Source organism: Trichosurus vulpecula, chromosome 4 (assembly GCF_011100635.1).
Source record: "Trichosurus vulpecula isolate mTriVul1 chromosome 4, mTriVul1.pri, whole genome shotgun sequence".
Taxonomy (NCBI): Eukaryota; Metazoa; Chordata; class Mammalia; order Diprotodontia; family Phalangeridae; genus Trichosurus; species Trichosurus vulpecula.
In genome coordinates, this window is record NC_050576.1 from 14,966,469 (window position 1) to 14,987,230 (window position 20,762).

At 44.8% G+C, this 20,762-nt stretch overlaps 1 protein-coding gene across 1 annotated transcript in view; it reads right to left on the bottom strand.

Moving 5' to 3' along the window:
- The window catches only part of CACHD1 (cache domain containing 1), a 141,463-nt gene that overhangs the window by 103,506 nt on the left and 17,195 nt on the right, over positions 1-20,762 (bottom strand). The window contains exon 2 of the mRNA XM_036757767.1: positions 7,963-8,111. Within this exon, the coding sequence (XP_036613662.1) occupies positions 7,963-7,970 (8 nt within the window). The 5' untranslated portion in view covers positions 7,971-8,111. The remainder of the gene's footprint in view (positions 1-7,962; positions 8,112-20,762) is intronic.

Sequence of the window (20,762 nt, forward strand, 5' to 3'; positions counted from 1 at the left end):
ACAAAAGTCTCACTGTCCTGACTCCAGGATAGCACTGGCTGTCTGTCATGATGGAAGGCTCTCCTTCTTGCCCTCGAACTCCTGGCTTCCCAAGCCTTCTTCCACACTCAGCTCAAATCTCACCTCCTGCTCTAGAATTGGGGAGATCCAGAAAAGCTTCAAGTAGATAGGTCTTGAACGAAACCAGAGATTCCAAGGCAGAGGGGAGGAGGAGGGACTTTCTGGGTATGGGGAGCAGCCGATGTGAGAGCCCAGAGATGGGGGAGGGAGGGTCCTGTGCCCTGAAGAGCAGACAGGCTGGTAGGAGTGGATGAGAGAGAGAGAGAGAGAGAGAGAAAGAGAGGGAGGGAGAGTGTGTGTGTGTGTGTGTGTGTGTATGTGTGATGTGTAAGACATCTATAGAGGGAGGAAGGGGTCAGATTTTGAGGGGCTTTAAATGTTAAATGTTAAATACAGGAGGACCAATAGGGAGCACTTGGCATTTACTAAGCTGGGGAAGAGAGGGGTGGAGTGATTGGGTGATTGGTAGTGACTGTGTGGATGCATTGGAAGTGACAGGGAGGGGAGGATTTGAGGCAAGGACACCAAACAGGAGGCGTAGAGTCAAAGTATATGAGGAATCATTGGGGGGACAATGGGCTTGTTTAGACCAGAGAAGACTTGAGGAGGTTCATGAAGGGGCAGGGATAGAGGGGTGGGAGGAGGGGCACATACAAGCTGTTTTCAAACATAAAAAAGGGCATCACATGGAATGAGGATTGGACTTGTTTTGTCTACTACTACCACTGTTACTGCTACTACTGCTGCTCCTGCTGCTACCGCTACTACTAGTAGTATTTTTATTGCAGGCTTTAAGATTTGCAGAGTGCTTCACAAACACTCTCTCTTTAGCTCCTCACAACAACCTTGTGGGTGGCAGCTGTCATGATCCCGTTTTAGAGGCAAGGAAGCTGAAGCAGAGAGAGGTTAAGTGAGTCATCCAGTCCCACGGCTCATGTCTGAGGCCAGATTATGACCTCGGGTCACCCAAACACCATAACCCACATTCCACCCGCGACTCCGTCTCTAGCCCAGGACGATCTGCTCACTTGTTCTGTTCCCTCTTCTTAAATATGCAATGAACAAAATGGATGCAGATGATTCCCAGCCCTCATTCTCTGCTGCTGTCCAGTCCAGCCTTACCAAGTGGCTGCTCTGTAACCCCACCTGGGCTGTGTGCATCCCAAACTCCACATGTCTGAAACAGATTGCATTGTTTTTCCTCCCAGATCTTCCCCTCATCCTTCCTGGCTTCTGTTTCCATTACGGGCATCCCCCTCCTTACAGTCACTCCAGTTTATAGCCTCTGAACCATCCTTAATTCTTCACTTTCCCTCATATCCCAGATCCAATCAGACGCTAGATCTTGCTCATTCTGCCCACAACATCTTGGATGGTCATTCCCTTCTGGACACATACACAACTACCATCCTACATAGGTCCTTCATCAGTTCATGCCTAGACTAGGAACAGGTTCCCAATTGGTTTCTGGGTTTGCAGTCTCTCCAGTCTGTCTTCCACCCAGATTCAAATGATCTCATCACATCACTCCTCTGCTTACAAAGCTCCTGCCTGCCTTGAGACTAAAATACAAATGCCTCTGTTTGGTATTCAAGGCCCTTCAGAGTCAGGCTCCAAACTCTCTCTCTTTTTCCACCTGATTGCATACACTCCTCTTTGTGGACTCCCCAGCCGATCCATGCTCGTCTCCCGTTCCCCAGACACACTCCATCCCTTTACCTAGGAAGCCTTCATGGACTGGGCCGCTCTCTCCTCACTTGTACATCGCTGATTGTCCCCCTCCTACAAGATGACTGTCAGTTGCTAGTCTCTCATCCACCCCAGGCTACTCCTTATTTTGGTCATATTTTAAGCAATAGGAGGACTGGCCAGTGATAATGGAGGGTCCTGCTCTCCACTTGAAAGGGTGCCTGGTAGCAGGCTCATCAGGCAGAGGTCCCTGCATGTGCATCCAGAACTGGGCTCTCATTGGCCAGTCCTAACCCCCCATTACATTTACACTAACTTATCTATGCATAGTTGTTCCCCAAGGAGAATGCAATCTCCCTGAGGGCAGGGAGCATTTCGTTTTTTTATTTTGTACTCCCAGATTCTAGCAAAGGAACTGCCATTGGGCTATAAGCTCCTTGAGAAAGCAGTCTGTCTTTGGACTTTTTTGTGTTGTTTCCTGCTCAGAACAGTGCCTGGCACATAGTAAGTGCTGAATAAAGGTTACTTGATTGGCTTGCAATGTGCTTGTGGATTTAAACATAACTAACATAAAGTAAATGCTTACTGTATACAGAACACCATTCTTGGCACTTGCAACATATAAAGTTTAGATAATACAGGGTCCCTGCCCTCATGGAGCTTCCAGCCTACTGGTGAGGTGGTTGAAGATAATGAATATGATACATAATGTCATAAGATCCATGCATTAGAGAGTTAGAAACCAAATGGGAAGTTTGTGAAGGTGGAAAAGGTCAGAATGACGAAGGAGATCAGAAGAGACTGGAGAGATCTGGTAGGATTCAGAATGCATTGACACCTATGTATACATACACACACACACACACACACACACACACACACACACACACACGCACATATGCTAAAGGAAGAATTAAGACCTTGATGAATCACAACATCGAAAAGAAGCAGCATCCAAAAAGCAAAATGGAGAGAGGAGGGGGAGGGAACAAACGACAGGCACAATTGAGAGAAGATGAAGAAAATATTATTGACCAGTCTGTGGTAAAAAGCCAGGGCCAACCATGGGATCAATATTTTAAGAGTGAACACACATTTCTCCAGTCACCCACAGAGGAAGCATCCTTCAGAATATAAACCCAGCATTATGGGATGATGCTAGACCAGGAAACAAGATGGGGGCTATACAAGTCTCTATCCCATCTTTAGGCTTTGGGTTCCCCATCTGTAAAATGGAGAGATTGGGTCAGATGGTCATTAGTCTCTCCCAGCTCTAGAGCTGGAGGTGGTATGGTGCAGTGGATAGAGCACTGGGCTAGGCAGCAGGAAGATATGGGTTCAAATTCTGTCTCTGACATTTGTTAGCTGTTAGACCCTGCGTAAGTCATTCAATCACACTGAGACAGATGGAGATAATCATAGCCCCTACCTCAAAGGGCTGTGGTGAGGATCAAATGGGCCTATACATAAAGCTCCTGGTAAACCTTCAGGTTGGAGAAGGAAATGGCAAACCCCTCCAGCATCCCTGCCAAGAAAACTCCAAATGAGATCCCAGAGAGTCAAACACCACTGAAAAAGCAGCTAAATGACAACCAAAACCTTAAAGTATTATATAATCCAAGTTGTTGCTCTTATTATCCTAGGAATCTTATTGGAACAAATGGCTGGAAAAGTGTATTTAAAGCACTTACTACTATGTGCCTAGCATCGTGCCAAGCATGGGGATAGAAGCAGAAGAGCCCAGGTAGTTCTGATCTCAAGAAGCTCATGCTAATTGAGGAAAGCAATATACAGAATACAATTCAGCTGCAGGGAAGATGACAGAAACCAGAAGGCCTCAGGGAGTATTGGAGGGGCAGGTGCAAAGACCAGATGTCCTTAGTGAAGGGTCTTGCCTCGGATCAAACATCACATGACTGGAAGAACCCAGATCTCTTAACTCCCACTTGTGAGCTCAGGGCATAGCACCCTGATTTCCCAGGTAAAGCTGCAAGGGTCAGAGAGGGCATGACTTGTCCAGGGCTGTGATTCATCATGCTCTTAATATTTCTTCTATTATGAAATCTGTGTCATGGCCTAAACTACCCCATCAGCAGGAAATTTATCTGGGGCAGGATTTGAACCTGAGTCTTCCTGATTCTAAGCAGCACCACCCGCACTCTCTCCTACCCCAAGCTGTCTCTCGTTAGAGACATGCTGCTGGCTATTTGCACCCCCCAAACTCCTTAGACCTTTAGGATATCCTTCGTTTTCTAACCCAAATTGTCAAAATTTGAGCTCTTTATAGCATGGGACAGAAAATTTTTTAAATGGCAGAGAATGGGGCAGGGCAATGGGTGAATGCAAGAGGGTATTCTATCAAAAATACCTTCTGGGAGCCAACATCAAACAGTCCATTAAGAAAATTCCTCAATACATCAGTTTAATTCTTGGAATTGTATCAAGTCCCCTTAAGGAAGGCTGTTGCATGTGAGTGACTGTTGCTTAAAATACGCGAGGCCATCACCCAGATTTTTTCATCCTTCTTCCAGCCCTCAGATGACTCTGCTATCTCACTAATGCGGGTCCTCCTTGTGCCCAGGCTCTTCACAGTCCATTCATGCCTACCTATCCTGGCTTATTTCGTAGCTCCTTGGCAGAGGATGCGTCCAGTGGATGGAAACCTTCCTCCACCTCTCGGTCCCCTGTTGTGGGACACTTGGACTGTCTGTGGGATTGGAGATTTAGTGCCAGAAGGACTGCTACGTATCATCTGGTCTGACTTCTTCATGTCACAAGTGAGGAAACAGAGACTCAGAGAAGGAAATGACCAGCCCCAGGTGGCAGTAGGGCTATGTGCCAGGGCTAGGATTTGAACCCAGGTCCCCCAACTGAAATCTAGCTTTCTTTCCCTGTAGCAAATTGCTCGTTCTGCCAATGGGAAGCCCTCCACCATAGGACCAGCCAGTCTCGTTTTCTGATTTTACATTTTCTCAATAATATCTCTGATAGGGAATATAAGCTCCACGAGGGCAGGGGATATTCCTTTTTGGGTGTTTGTATCACTAGTGCCTAACACATTGTGCCTGTTTGTCTTCATTGTGTCTATGGTTTCATCGGTATGGGGATTTCCATTTAAGAAATTCTTCCTACCAAAGGAGATGTGCAGCTCTTCTGAAACTTGGAACCCTAGTGAGTCACCAGGGACAGGGACTCACCCAGGGTCACACAATCAGAGGTGAGCCTTTCCTCCCTTGTAGACTGCTGCGCTTTTTCCTCCCCCCGTGCACAAAGTAGGTCCTTTGTGAATGTTTGTCAAGTTGAATTGAATATACCTCATAACACTTTTTTTGTGCCTAGTTCAGCTCTGGCAACATAATGCATCTGACTGGTGTGACCATCAATCCCTCTCCTGCCCCTTAGACCAAGCTCATCTTGTCTTGTGCTCACTAACATGAATCTGAGGGAAGTCACCTCCAAGAAAAAAGGCTAGGGCCAGGGGAAAAAACCTGACTGTCCACCTTATATGGCAAATATACACACAGATTTATACATATATATACATATGACATATATAAATCAATAAACATGTATTAAGTACCTACTATTTGCTAGGCACTGAGCTAAGAGCTGAAGAAACAAAGGCAAAAGACAGTCCTTGACTTCCAAAAGCTTATAATCTAATGGATACATACACACACATACACACACACATATACATACACATATACATATATGCATACATATACGCACATATACACACACACACACACATATATATTTGCGTGTAGGTTAAGTGACATAAAACAAAAGATAACAATTGTTTTTGAATTTAACAAAAGCAAACTTGATTGTGCAGATTTTTTCCTTTACATTCAAGCTGAAATTCTCCCCATCAGAACAGAAGATCCTTAAAGGGCCACTGTGGCCTTCCTTTGTGTTTTCCCTCCTTTTAGGAGGAAGGCTACAGTTCACTAAATGCTTCAGGATCGACGTTGCCTTGGCAAAGACTCCCTCCTGCTCCAGCTCTGCCCTCTGGGGCCAGGCCAAACAAGCCTCACCTCCTTTGCCATGTGACTTTTCTCTCCAGGCCACTTTGCTGGGAAGTTGTACCAGTTTGCTAATGTCCCTTTTCGAACATTTGCTAAGGTGTCCATCAGATCACTTTTCCCAGGCAAAGAGAAAAGAAGACTTTTACTCCCATAGTTTACCCTAGGAATGATCCCTCAGGGCCTCCAATCTGGAATCTCTTCAGTGTTCTGAGAGTGGGGAGGATGAGGGAGGAACGAAGTTTTCTTGGCCGAGGGAAGGTGTTAGAACAGCTGGAGGAAGCCAATGAAAGCCTGCCAAATGGAGACGGGAACCTTGAAAGCCAAGAGTTCTTCGTCCGTCTCAGCTAGTCCATCTTGGACTCCTAGTTTTAGGACTGAAAGGGCCCTTAGGGACTTGGCAGGGTTGGTGAGTGAGATGGAGCTGGCTGTTCCGTGACTCCTCCAGGTCATCTAGGGAGTGGCACGCAGGCCTCAGAATGCCAGACCAGGCCCCTTCTTAGGGCCCTTCCAAGCTCCTCCTATCCAGTTACTAGCCCTGTGACCTTGGCAGGCAGGTGGATAGGCAACATGCAATTATTAAGCTCTAAGTGTTTGGAATACAAATACAAGCAAAAAGAAAGACAATGCCTGCCTCAGGGAGCTTACCTTCTAATAGGGAAATCATAAAGGGAGCTGAAAAAGTGAGGGGCTTGGGGGAGGGGATGTCTAATGAGATGGTGGTGACCACATAGTTCATAATTTCAAGTTAAAAAAAACCAGAATTCTAGGTTTATGGTGTTTTACTCCTAAGAATGCATAGTCCCATGCCCCAGAAGTCACTAAATAATGCACACCATTTCCTTCAGTGACATCACTACTAGGCCTATACGTCACAGAAAGAAGAAAAGGACCCTCATGCACTAAAACATAGAGCAACTATTTTTGTGATGACAAATGACCAGATATTAAGGGGGTGCCCATCAGTTGGGGAATGGCTGAACAAATTATGGAGTATGAATATCGCAGAAGATGACTGTAGCATAGGATATGATGAAGGGAACAGTTTCAGAGAATCCTTGGAAGAGTGGGACCAGGAGAACAGTTTACCCAAAAACACTATAAAAATAAACAACTTTTAAGGCATTAAGAACTCGGATCAAGGCACTGGCCACCCTGGGTATCAGAGAGTAGCGATGATGAAGCATGCTACCCCCTTCTAATAAAGAGCTGGGGGACTTGGGGTACAGACATCTATGAGGCATAGAGATTTGGTACATCACCAATGTAGGAATTCATTTTGCTTGACCATGCATATGTTACAAAGGTTTGTTTTTTTCTTTTTCTTTTCCAATGGGAAGGGGATGAGAGAAAAAGTAGATTTTTGTTCATTGAAGAATGTTAAAATTTAATTTAAAATGTAAAGTTCCTAGCCAATTTGCTTATATTACTTCCTAAAGTCCCTAAAGATCTGAGGGCTCTAGGCAACTCTCTAAAATGATAAATTACGGAGAAGGTGCTGACCTTGGTTGAGAGGGCTTCCTTAAAGGGGAGCTCTGGACACCGATGAAATCATGGATCCAGTCTCTGGCCCTGGCCCTACCTGCCAACTGCATTTGACCTATCTCTTGCTGAAAACTTACTGTGTGCCCCAGGACATCATAGGGTCCCAGTCCCATCCCAACACTGAGCCAAACCAGGAAGAATTTCCCATGATTACTCTGCTTTTGGAGGGGGAGAGAAGAGAAGTGATTTTATCTCTATGGGTTCCTGGTGTGGAAACTGCCTTCACTGACACAGATTTGCAACTCATAAGAAACTTACTGCCTGAGGACACTGAGATTGCCTACATGGTCATGAAGTGCATATACAACACAGGCAAGACTCGAACCCAAGTATCCTTAAATCTAAAGCTGACTACCTATGCACATTGTCTCCTGGATACTTGAATCAAAATTCTGATAGCCCCAGTGCCCAATACAATAGAAACAAATGGGAAAAGTCTCCCTGGAGTTTACTGCAATAGGGCTTGATTGGTAACTTCTGTACAGCATTTTCTTCACAGAATTCAAACAAATTGTGTTCTAACACATGGGGCTCAAGAAATAAATGGGCAGGTTATACCGACATCAAGTGCTACCCTTGAGGTTAACTGACCTGGTGATCAGTACCGTTCCCCCCGCCAACTCCTCCCATAGACACTCACTCCATCATGGATGGTGGGATTGTGCAGCAGTCCTGGATGGCAGTCAATGGAGAGGTCAGATGTGCTGTGTAGGAGGCTTCAACGACCTGCTTGTTTCGATTTACCACATCCAAGTAACGGTTGAACTTCTCTCGGATTTTTTTGGCTAGCTGTGTGAGAGAGAGAGACGTGAGGAAATGAAAACAATCAGTCCATACATTTTCATTCTTCTAACAAGTAATCAATCTGTGAACCATCTGGCCTTATAATAAACTTTCACTTGGAACAAACAAGACACACCCAGGTCCACCTGCCCACCACCGCCCTTCTCCATGATGTGGGATGAAATAGTCATCCAAAGGGAAAACAGCTGAAATGCCACACGTTACAGAAAGCAGTTTATTTTCCCCATTTCACAGATGGGATTTGCCTCTGACAGACGCTGTCCATATGACTCTGGACAAGTCACATAATCTCTGGTGCACTAGGTGGTTTTCTGTTGCAGAGAAGGTGCTGACTTCATTGGGAAGGGGACATTGCTCACCAGGGCATTCTCTATTTCAAAGAAATCAAAGCTATATTCCCTGTTCTGTATTTTACAGATAAAGAAACAGTAAGTGACCTGGCCAGAGTCACACAGCTAGTGAGTGTCTGAGGTGGGATCTGAACCGACTCTTCTTCCTCCCTGAAAGTCCAGACCTCTACCCACCACCACAAGCTGCTCCCAAATAAAAATGTGTGGGCTTCTCTGTGATGGGTGCTCAAGTGTTCTGCATAGGCTAGCCAGGAAACTTCGAAGAAGACCCACCCACAAACTGAGAATGAATGAATGAAAAGCATTTGTAAAATGCCTACTGTGTGCCAGCCGCTAGACTAGGAACTGGGGTTACAAATACAGAAGTAACACTTCCTGGCCTTAAAGCAGGGGGGTGGGGGGGGGGGTGGAAATACACAGCCAAAGAGAGTAATTTTATATAATAATTAGATAGTGAATTGACAATCAGCTTCCACAGACAGTTAAGGTCTATATTAATCATTTGCTTTGTGCCAGACACTAGGCTAAGTGCTAGAAATAATATTTTTTTAAAAGCCAAGCCAGTATGTGAATAGGAGATGGAAAGTAGGGGGAAGAGGCAGAGGGCAGAAAAGTTGGGAGAGTCAGGAGTGGAACCAAAAATGAAGTGACTCCAGTAGTAATGGTAGTGCAGAGGGGCTGGAGGAGAGAAGGACGTGCCCTGTCAAGGCAAAAGAGGTGGTGAGACTGGGGAGGATGATTATGATCATGGAGAAGTCAGCATCCCAGGGACAGTGAGCGGGGAGGGCAAGGATGAAGTCATCAGCTGTGCTGGGGAGTGTCAGGTTTATTAAGGAAGAAAGTAGAAGACCATAGGATGGTAAAGTTATATCTTCATAGAACCTCAGAGGTCATCCAGTGTAAGTTTCTCATTTTAAAAATAAAGAAACTGAGGCAGAAAGAAGTCAAATTACTCTTCCAAGATCACACAGGTGCCCAGTACCATGGCCAGGTTGCAAATCCGTATCTCATGCTTTTTCCATCATTTCATGCTTGGCCCTGAGATCTGCTCTTTGGTCCAAATTCCAGGAGATTTCCCTCTCTAGTTTGTATCCTGCCTAAAGCAAGATTCCGATTCATTGACATTGACACTCTCTGAGAGTACTGATGAATAGAGGAATGTGTGGAAGGGGGAAGCCATTCTGGGCTGGTTAGAAAAGGCCTCTAGGGGCACCATTGTGCATAGAGCATTGGTCCCAGACTCAAGAAGGCCCCGGTTCAAATCCAGCCTTAGATACTTACTAGCTATGCAATCTTGGGCAACACTTAACCTCTATCTGCCTCAGTTTCCTCATCTGTAAAATGCAGATAATGATAACAGCACTTCCCTCCTAGGGTTGTTGTGAGGATCAACTGAGATTGTAAAGTTCCGTGTAAACCTTCAAGTGACATACATAGAAATGCTGTTATCATTATTGGGGCAGCTGTGTGGTACAGTGGATAGAGCACCAAGCCTGGAGTCAGGAAGGCTCATCCTCCCAAATTCAAATCTGGCCTCAGATACTTCCTAGCTGTGTGACCCTGGGCAAGTCACTTCACCCTGTTTGCCTCAATTTCCTCATCTGTAAAATTAGTTGGAGAAGGAAATGGCAAACTCCAGTATGTCTGCCAAGAAAACACCACATGAGGTCACGAAGAGTTGGACATGACTGAAATGACAACTGTTCTGTGATTATGTGGAAGCAGGGATGACGAGCAGGGGTCATTTTTATTTTTTCAATAGAATCAGCCTCCTAGGAGCAGTTAATTCCCTGGGCCAGACAAGGATGGGGACCTAGTAAGCGATGGTGCAATGGGCCCATAACTCTTTATATCCCATATGTATAAGTAAATTCACAGGATTTGTATATTATATAGTAAATTTATAATTATTATATACATTAAATTGTATATAACATGCAATTTATATATAATAAACTCTGTAGTTAAATCAACTGAATGTGTAAGTCTTTGTCCAAGTTCCCCCAGATCCTGAGCCTACTCTAATACACATGGCCTCATTTCTGCCCCTCGCTGTTGGAAGAAAAGTCCTCAGAATGTGAGCTCTTTGGAAGAGACACTAACCACCATTACCAAGCAATCCTCTCTCTTTTTGCTCTAGATCATGGGTTCTTAACCTGAGGTCCACCTCAGGTCTGTGGACAGATTTAAAGGGATTCATGAACTTGGTTGGAGAAGAAACCTGCATCACGATTGGCTTCCTTTGTAATCTGATCTATTTCCTGCATTTAAAGATATGATTCTTTAAAGGGGTCCGGGGCTTCACCAGCCTGCGGTCAGAGGGCTCCAGGACACGCAGACCCTGGAAAGGCTGCCCCCACTTTTCCCACTTCATTGCTCAGAATGAATGCTGAAATGTTTTATTTGACCACTCCGTGTAATGAGGAAAGTCCCTTTTGTGGCTTCTGATTAAAGTTTGGGGCTTTTTTGGGCTGTTATCACTGTTGAAGTAGGTCTCTTTAAAAAAACAAAAACAAAAACAAAACTTTTCCTTGCAAATAAATAAATAAGAAAAAAGAACCAAAATGGAAGCTCATTTGTACAGCGAGAAAGCCCCGTTCACCTGCGAGGTTGTCGGGCCCGACAAATGAATGTTTTTGCTAACTACTGAGAGCAGGTCACTTCATCATGATTGACTTTTGACCAGGAATAATGAGGCACAATTGGGGAGAGCAGGCCTGGAGCTTGCTTCCATTGTTCCCATCAAACACAACAGCTCAATTCTGTGTCTCCAAGGGCTGTGTTTGTTAATAGAATGTTGTGCCAAAGAAATGACTTATAGAATTATAGCTAATTGGTTGTGGAGAATGATTTATTATCAGCACACCAGAGGACTGCTAATCATTTCCATCAGGTTGTGCATCTACCCAGCAGCAGGCAGGCCAATAACAAGAGGTGGAATCTGAAGAACTTCCATTTCCACAGGCAAGACGTAATTTTGCTCTAGCTGCTTTCTTCAGGTTTCAAGGTATCCCCTGAAAAAGCGATCAGAGGAACATAGATCTGGCACTGGAAAGCACCTTAGAGTCAAACCCCTTTACTTTATAGGGGAGGAAATTTAGGACCATCCAGTTCATGTGACTAGCTCAGGGTCGCACTGCCAAGCAAGTGTCTGGGGTACAATTTGAACTCAGATCTTCCTTACTCTAAGCCCTGCCCTGAATCCACTCACTAAACCGTCTACTTGTCTCTAAGGTTCTCCATTTTGCTAAAAATGCCGTAAAAGTGTGCTCACACGGAGAGAGAGACAGAGACAGAGAGAGAGAGAAACATGCCTAAATGTTTCTACCTGTTTTGACATTACAGGTATAAAGTATAAATGAATATATAATTTTATTCCTTGCTTGAACTGATTTCTATGGTTTCAAAGGAAATGTCATTTACCTAATGAATGAATGTGACAGTTAGAAACAGGTCCGAATTTGGAGGCTCAGGATTCCTAGAGATAGGTGGTCTTTGCTCTAGACATGCCCAGCATCTCTGCTTCCTCCCATGGAAATTGATGAGATCACCATGCAGAGTACATAGAGGGAGAAGAGAAGGCCCAGGGCAGAATTGGTAGACACCCCACCCCCCAATTAGCAGATCTGATATCAATGTCCCACTCCTTTCTGGAACCTACGAGGAATCTCTCCCTTTAGAAAATTTCAGCTCCCATGAAACCTTGATGACTGGGCCCTTCTAGAGCATGAAATCAGAGATGGCAAACCCACACCTGAGCCAGATTCTCCTGCCCCACAAGCTGGGCTAGAACACAGCTGATTCTCTTCAAAAGCTTTAAACTGATTCATGGGGTGATGAAACAAGGAACAAGAACCTGGTGGAACCACAGCCGCTAGTGCTTAAAACTGAACTAAGGCTTTTGGGACCCGCCATATGCTCCATCTCACTCATGTTGCTATCTCCAGAATCAAACAAAAACTGCTTGGTCCACATTATTAAATGCCTTTGGCCAATCGACCATCATGGTTCCCTGTTCTTGCCCTCCTGTCCAAAGGCCTCTCTGGACTCAGGTACATCCTTGTCTCCCCCAGGGATGTGACCCAACTCTGTGTCCTCTGCCTCCTCCAATTTCTGGTGGCATCTCTTTGCTGCCCCTCCTCATGCCCTTCAATGCTTCCACTTCAGCCTACCCTTGGTGGGGTGTGTGGCTATGCCAGAGGAAGACCTTTCTCTTTGCTGCATCAGCCTGTCTGCTTTTTCTATGGGGGAGGCCCTTTAAGTCCCAGCAGTGACCACTTCAGGGAATCCCTGAGAGTTCCACCAAAAACAGAAGACAAAGAAATGTCCTTGGTAGTTCTTCCCATGCTGAGATTTCTCATTTCAGGTTTTCCTCTTTGTAAGGCCTGTACCAAAAATGTACCTAAATCTTGTCTCCCTACCCCACCCCCTCCTCCCCCCAGTCTGGTCTTTTTTTCATACCACTCTGATTCCTTTATTTCTTCTTTTTTTTATGAATTTATTTATTTATTTTTTGTTTTCAACATTGACTTCCATAAGTTCTAAATTTTCTCTGCCTCCTTCCCCTCTCTCCTCCCCAAGATGGCATGCAATATGATATAGCCTCTATAGATACATTCTTATTAAACATATTTTCATATTAGTCATGTTGCATAGAAAAATTAGAATGAATGGGAAGAACCATGAGAAAGAAAAAACAAAACAAAAAAAGAAAACAGTTTGCTTTCTTCTGTATTCAGACTCTGTATTCCTTTCTCTGTACGTGGATGGCATTTTCCATCATAAGTCTTTTGGAGTCGTTTTAGGTCCTTGTATTGCTGAGAAGAGTTAAGTCTATCAGTCAGTCATCACATAATGTGGCTGTTACTGTTCCAATGTTCTCCTGGTTCTGCTCACTTCAATCAGCATCTGATTCCTTTTCTTCAAAGCCCAACTCAGGAAATCACTCCTGACCTCCCTCTCTCCAGGTAAAGCACTACTCCCTCTGTCTCTGTCTCCATCTCCGTCTTGGTCTCTCTCTCTCCTGAACCCCAAATTTTTGATACCACTCTTCCAGGATCCAAACTTGGCAATTATCTCACTTTCCCTTGTATCATAGTTCATAAGATTAAAAGCTGGACTGGTTCTGATGTTTTAGAGGTAAAGAAACTGAGAGACCCAGAAGTAAAGTGATTTTGCCTTCTCAGCTCAGCTGTATTCTCACTTTGGAAATTTCTTCAGTTGGTGAGGCCTCTTTAGCCTGAAACATTCATACACTGTAACTCCCCTCCACCATGCTGGCCCACTTTTCCCATTGATCAGTCCTCCCAGGGCTTCAACTTTGGGGAAGGGCCCTGGCCAGCCAATCTTCATTTCCCTCCTGGCTCTGCTGTGGACTTTCTGGACTTCCATACCATGACCCCAAAGACTGCACCCCTCTCCCCACTTTTTAGCTCCCTTTTGTGAGAGATTTTCCCCAATTAGAATGTAAGTTCCTTGAGGGTTTTGTTGCTGTTCAGACGTTTTTCAGGCATGTCTGACTCTTCATGGCCCCATTTGGAATTTTCTTGACAAAGATACTTGAGTGGCTTGCCATGTCCTTCTCCAGCTCATTTTGCAGATGAGGAAACTGAGGCAAACAGAGTGACATAAGCTGCCCAGGATCACACAGCTAGTAAGTATCTGAGGCCAGATTTGGACTCAGGAAGACGTCTTAAAATTACTTAAGCTTAAAACTACGTTAGGACTGTTGCAACACCCCAAATATCGAAATGTAGCTGGACAGGTAGGTCAGAGGCATTTTATAAGCCTTAAATGATCCTTCTTTATATATAACTTTGATGGAATTACAGCTATCATCCTGGACGTGGTGGATGTAAATGTACACATACTCACAACAGCACTCTGATACACACAAAAAAAACCACATCAATATAGACACATACAAATATACAATCTACAAACATACATATATACACAAATACAAGTATATACACACCAAAACACATACATATACCAAAAATATACACGCACATACAAGTACTCATGTATACAAATATGCATACACAAATACACAAATATCCTAACATATACAAATATACAATGTATAAATAGACCTCACACAAATACACACATAAATACATACATATACAAATACACAATATACAAATATACATAAACACACACAAAATGCACACACACCAAAAATATACACAAACACACACATACACATATATGTACAAATACACACATGTACTGATCTACAATATACAAATATGCAGCACACACATGCGCGCGCACGCGCACACACACACACACACACACACACAATTGGAATTGAAGCCCTTGGTACAAGTCCTGCCTCTGAAACGCCCTGGCTGTATGACCCTGGGCAAATTACTCCAGGAGACTCTCTATGACTCTGAATTGAAGAAAAATCACAGGATTCTCCTGGCAGAGAAAGAATTCCCCAGTGTCCTAAATGAATGAATTCTTAGTTCAGTCCTTACTCCTATGCATTCATGCTCTCTCTCTGTTATATGAATTTTATTTCTCTGATCTCCTTGGGGTATAAACCCCAAAATGGAATCCCTGGGTCAAAGGATATTAAAAATTTAGTTTTTTTAGAATGGCTAGACCATGTAACCACTTACCGCTCCATAAACAGTATTCATGAACCTGTTGACCTTCTAAAAGAACAGTGAAGTACTGGACTGAGAGCCAGACTGAAGGTTGGGAAGCCCTGGGTTCAAGGGCCACCTCTGACATACCTGGCTGTGAGACCCTGGGCAACTCTCTTCATCTCTCAGAGGGCTGGGGGACTCTCTAAGGTTATGAAGCATACAGAGGTGGCCAATATGCATTGCTGGAAAGAGTTTCCAGACAATAGTGTTCATTATCGTCTGCCCTAATAAAATCCCAGGTCTGGAGCATATGTGTGCGTGTGCATGCCAGCACACAGGTGCACACATGTATATATTCTCACACACGTGTACAGTATATGCATTCATGTGCATGTGCTCACACACGTATGTGGGCATATAAAATCTACAAAGTGGATCATGGAAATTGTTAGAAAGAGGAATTAACACAGAGACCTAATACAAAAAAAAGCAAATCCGTGACCTCTTGGGCAGAGCCCGATGAAACGGATACTGGACGTACGTTAAATGTAGACTGTTGGGTGTAAACTTCAGTCCATATAACCAAAAGCTAACAAAGGCAATTCTAGAGGCAAAGCTCCAGGGAGAGCCAGGCCCACAGCCCTCCCCAGCACAATTAAAAATACTTTTCTTGCCAAGCTCAACTTTTCATCTCCTCCCTTCCCTTTATCCTTCTCCTTTCTGCCCCTGAGGTGTGTCTGAATGCTGATGAGACAAGGATTCAAACGAGGTTGTCATCTTTGGGGCTGTTCAAGGGCTGGCTGCAGCCTCTGGTCAGAGGTCAGACACAGGCAGGTAGGGAGCACACAGGCATCCAGCCCCCAGGGGAACCCAGGCGAGTGCGCCGTCATCTCCAATGACAATGTTTCATCCCAACATCAGTGGCCTTCTCCCTCGGTGAATTTTGTCTTTCTTAATTTTCCCATAGACATTTTCCCCTATTTGCATACTTCCCAGAAGTCTTTATTTTCCAAAGTCTTTTTTTAAATTTCCTCTTCAGCTTTCCATTTCAGAAGGCTGGTGGGGGACAGGAGGAGGGAGTCAAGGGAGAAGGGGGTCTCTAGAAGGTACAAACAGAAAACCTCAAGTACACACCTTATTTATGACTGTTTTCTAAGCCCAAGAGTGGAAAGAGCCTTCAATGATATGAAAATCTTTATTTAAAATATGTCACAATGCAACTGACAGGCCCAGGCAATGAAACCACTTTACCCAAGGGGCCCGAGGATTCAGAGGAAAAATACCTCTTGAATGCAAAGGAGTTAGCATTTAACATTGACAACCTTTAGAGTATGGTAAGAATTTAACAGACAGTTCCTCTCTCCCCCAACTCCCCTACTGCCTTCTGATTCAAGACCAGACCTTTCTGCTTGGTGATCTTTTTCAGGTTATTTCATATAAAAGGGGATGACATTGGCTTTGTAACTGTAATTATAATTCCTCCCTTCTCTGAATCAGTAAATCTGTCTCTGCCTCTCTCCTCTCCCCTCCCCTCCCCTCCCCTCCCTTCCTTTCCTCTTCTCTCTCTCTCTCTCCAAATTCCAACTAGGTGTTTACCCTGGAGAAGTAAAGATGGAGAGAAGTGATCGCTGTCCTGAAGTATCTGAAGGACTACTACACGGAAGGATTAGTTTTGTTCGGCTTGTCCCTTAAGGGCAGAAAAAAATGAGACACAAAGAAAGAGGGAAACAGGCATGACTGAAGGAAAAAAAAAAATACTTCCTAAATATTATGAAGGGCTACCTCAGGGAGAGAAAAGAACCCCTTCAGAAGAGGCTTTCAAGCAAAGAGTTGCCCAGAAAACTTGGGAGCTGGAACACTGAGGTCTCTACAGTCTAAGCCCCTTACTCAAGCTTCCAGAGCTTGCCACCACACTGAGACTTTTGGGATACCCCAGAGTAGTCTAAGTGCTTAGTAACAACTTTAAGGCACTAGGTAAATGGAAGCTCTTACACTGAGTTACTTAGGCTTGTAGAGATGCTATGAGACCAGAGATCTGGCCTTGGAGCCAGGAGTTCAATTTCTGGCTGTGTGACCCTGGACAAGTTGCTTAAAGTTAGGAAATTCCTAAGATCATAAGCTGGACAGAAGGTGATGACTGCCCTGGCAGAGGAAGTTTGGGGTACAGGTCCTATCACACCTCCTCTTTAAGATCATAGATTAAAACCTAGAAAGGACCTCGGAGGTTATTTTAGCTTACAGGGGAGGCAACGTGTCAAGGGTCACACCTCTGGGGCCAAAGATCTAAAAGTGACTTAGCCAAGGTCATACAGAGGGAGAAGAGGCAGAGTTGGGATGCAGACCCCAGTTCTCTGATAAAAATCCCCCACACACACTCATTGCCTATAGGCTAATGGCTGGTTCCCAGGGAGCTGAACGGAGAATCCCCACCCCTGACTCCTAGCCTAGCACTTTTTTCTGGGACACCGCCGGCCTCCCAGGATCAGCCATCATCAAAGGAAGTCAACGTCCCGGCCCAGCTAAGTCATGTTCCAGGCATGCCGCTGCCTGGCAGAGCTCGACTGAGATGGGGCTGCAACCTGATGATGACAGGCAGGCTGCAGGTGGACAGGCTTGATTTATAGTCGGAGAAGCTTGGGACCGGAGTGGATTTTCCCTTCCTAGTTTCACTGTCACATATTCCGGATGAGTGTGAGGGGGAGCTCGGTTGCTGGGCAGCAGCAATTCCAGGGGAGGAGCAGGATGGAAAAAACAGAAGGCAAGCGCTGACATGTTGGAGAGGTGGAAAGGGGGTCAAGGGCTGGGCCGAAGGCACCTCTTTTTTGCCCCAACAGGCTCATGAATGTCTTAGGGTGGGAGCGCACCTTCCTCTAGGTCACAGAAATATCACCCAAACGGCAGGAGGGGCCTCAGAGGAGATCTGTGCCAACTCTCATTTTATACATGAGGAAACTGAGTCCAAGGTGGTCAGGTGACCTGCTCAAGGTCACACAAGTAGCAGGTGAAAGAACTATTGATCTCTGTCCCAGATAATGGGAGCAATCTCAAACGAGTCTGCTGAGGGTTCCTTTTGCCTCTCTCTTTATTCCTCTGGCCTTGAAAACAAGAGCACAAAAAAGCACTGAGAGCAGGCCTCGATCTGCTTTGGCTGATTTCACTTTGGGGGACAAAGCAAAGGGTGTTCTTGTGAGGGCCCAGGATGTGCCATCCCCAAGGTCAGACTAGGGAGCATTGAAAGCTACTCCTGTACCGAAGGGAAGAGAAAGCCCAGGCTACTGGAATTCACCAGGAAAGGGTGGGCTGTGTCATTAGTCTCCACCGGCCCAAATCAAGGGAGAGGGGAAAAAAAGATGGAAACTGTGAATGATTCCCACTCCACTGGGAACAGAGGAAGGCACAGCCCTAGAATGGAAGCACCACGAGGGAAGAAACTGTTTGATTTTTGTCTTTGTTATCTCCAATGTGTGTCCCAATGCCTAACATGTACACAGCAGGCGCTTAATAATGTTTATTAATCAATTAGAAAGTCAGCATCTTTATGAATAGATTGTAAAGTCCTAGCAGGCAAGAAGTGCTACCTTGTTTTGTCTCTGTGCTACAGTGCCTAGCTCGGTGCTTAACATGTGGGAGGTGCACAGTAAAAATCCTTAATTGGTTCCTTGATTGTTGCTCTTAGGTGGGACGGGATTATCTGGATGTTCATATATGATTTCTTAGAATTGCTAGACTGGAATCTCCTTGAGGGCAAAGGCCCTGTCCAACCTGAACTTTACTCCCCACCAAACACTATACAACGTCCTGTGTAGTGGCCCGAATTCACATTGAAATGAACTAAATGAAACAACTACATTGGAAGATTTGGGAATGGGCTGCTATCCCAAGTGGACCCCTAAGACATCAGCAGTGATGAGAGGCGATGCCATACAGTAGAAGGCCTGGGAGTCTGGGGCATTGGCTTCCACACCCAGCCCTGCCACTTTTTAGCTTTGTGACCTTGAACTTAATCTTTCTGAGGCTGTAAAGTGAGAGGCCAGACTGTCTACAATCTCTGAAGTATCTGCCAGCTCTATGACCCTCTAACCCAGGACATCTTAACCTTTTGGGAGCCATAGACCCCTCTGCCAGTCTGGTAAAGCCTAAGAACCCTGCCTGCTCCCCTACTCAGAATCATGTTTTTAAATGCACAAACTAAAATACATAGTAAAATACAAAATAAACCAATTGTACTGAGATACCATTTATGTATGGATCCAGGTTATGGAAGTTTATGGAAGGAGGGAAGGAATGAGCATTTGTATAGAAGAAGCTACTTTGTGCTAGGCCCTGTGCTAAGCACTTTTTACAAATATTATCTCATTTGACTCTTATAAAAAATCTGTGAGAAAGGCCATTATCCCCATTTTATAGTTGAGAAATCTAAGGCAAACAGGTTAGGTGACTTGCTCAGGGTCACACAACTTCTAAGTATCTGAGGCTAAATTTGAGCACGGGTCTTCTCGACTCTAGGCCCAGAGCTCCGTCCACCTGGATGTCACAGCTTCCCCCTCCCTGGTGGCTTTTAAGTGATGTTGGATGACTGCAGGTCAGACATGCTGTATCCAGGGCATTTTTGGCCAGGTAAGGATGGACCAAAATGGTCTCTGAGTGCTTTTCTAACAGAGAGTCTTTTGATCCTTTAAATTAACATTTTGTTGTTATACCTAGTTCTGTATGACTCCTCAACCTACCCCAGCCCAAGAAATGGAAGCTGGGCCAGCATGAGGCCTACAGGAGGGGCCTCCATTTGCAAGGAACTTCCAGCCTTGGCATCTGATACTTGGTCAGTTTCTCCCTAGAGGTCCCATGAGATGGACAGGGCTGTTCCAACCACTGACAGCTGGCAACGCACTGAATACCACTGGCTGCCCAGCACTGTGCTTGGTATAGCCTCGGTCACAGCAGTGCCATTGACATTAGTCTTTGAGAACTCATTGCCCCTTGTATCACACTGCTTGCCTTCTCAATGGGAAGGGGAGGGGCTGGAGGAAGGGAGAGAATTTAGAGCTCAAAATTTTAAGAATGAAAGAAAAAAATAAAAACGATAAACTTAAAAAAAGAACAAATTGGCTCTTACAACATTGCCTCCTGAGTTCACTGGAAAGCCACTGGATTTTTTTTGTCTGAACACTTGAGTTGCAATGCTAGACACCTGAGTGAACTTGGGTAAATCACCTAAGCTTTCTGAGCCTCCCCTGTAAAATGAAGGAGATTAGACTACACGACCTCAAGGCTCCCTTCTGTTTCTGAATCTGGGGTCCTCTGCTTTTGCAGAACAAGTAAGCTACGTTAGGTTAGGTGAGCATGTGATAACACATTCCCATGTGGATGCTTTTTTTTTTTAGCATGAGAAGTCAATAAGGGACTGTAAATGGTAGCATGGATGGACTACCCACATTTAACGAGTCACAGATTCACTGAAGTATTTATCATGTTATGCGCGGATTAGGAAAATCTCATTTGACTCCAAAATCCTATGAGAATAGAGAATCCGAGGTGCAAAGAAGGGTCTCAGAGGCCCCTCAAGGCAACCCTTATCTAAGGAGTCCACACTTGACTAAGAAGTCCTCTTCCTAGTCTTCCCAAGGCGGAGAAATGACCAGCCTCTAAGTACTAGATCGCATGTGAAAAGAAATGTTGATAGAGTC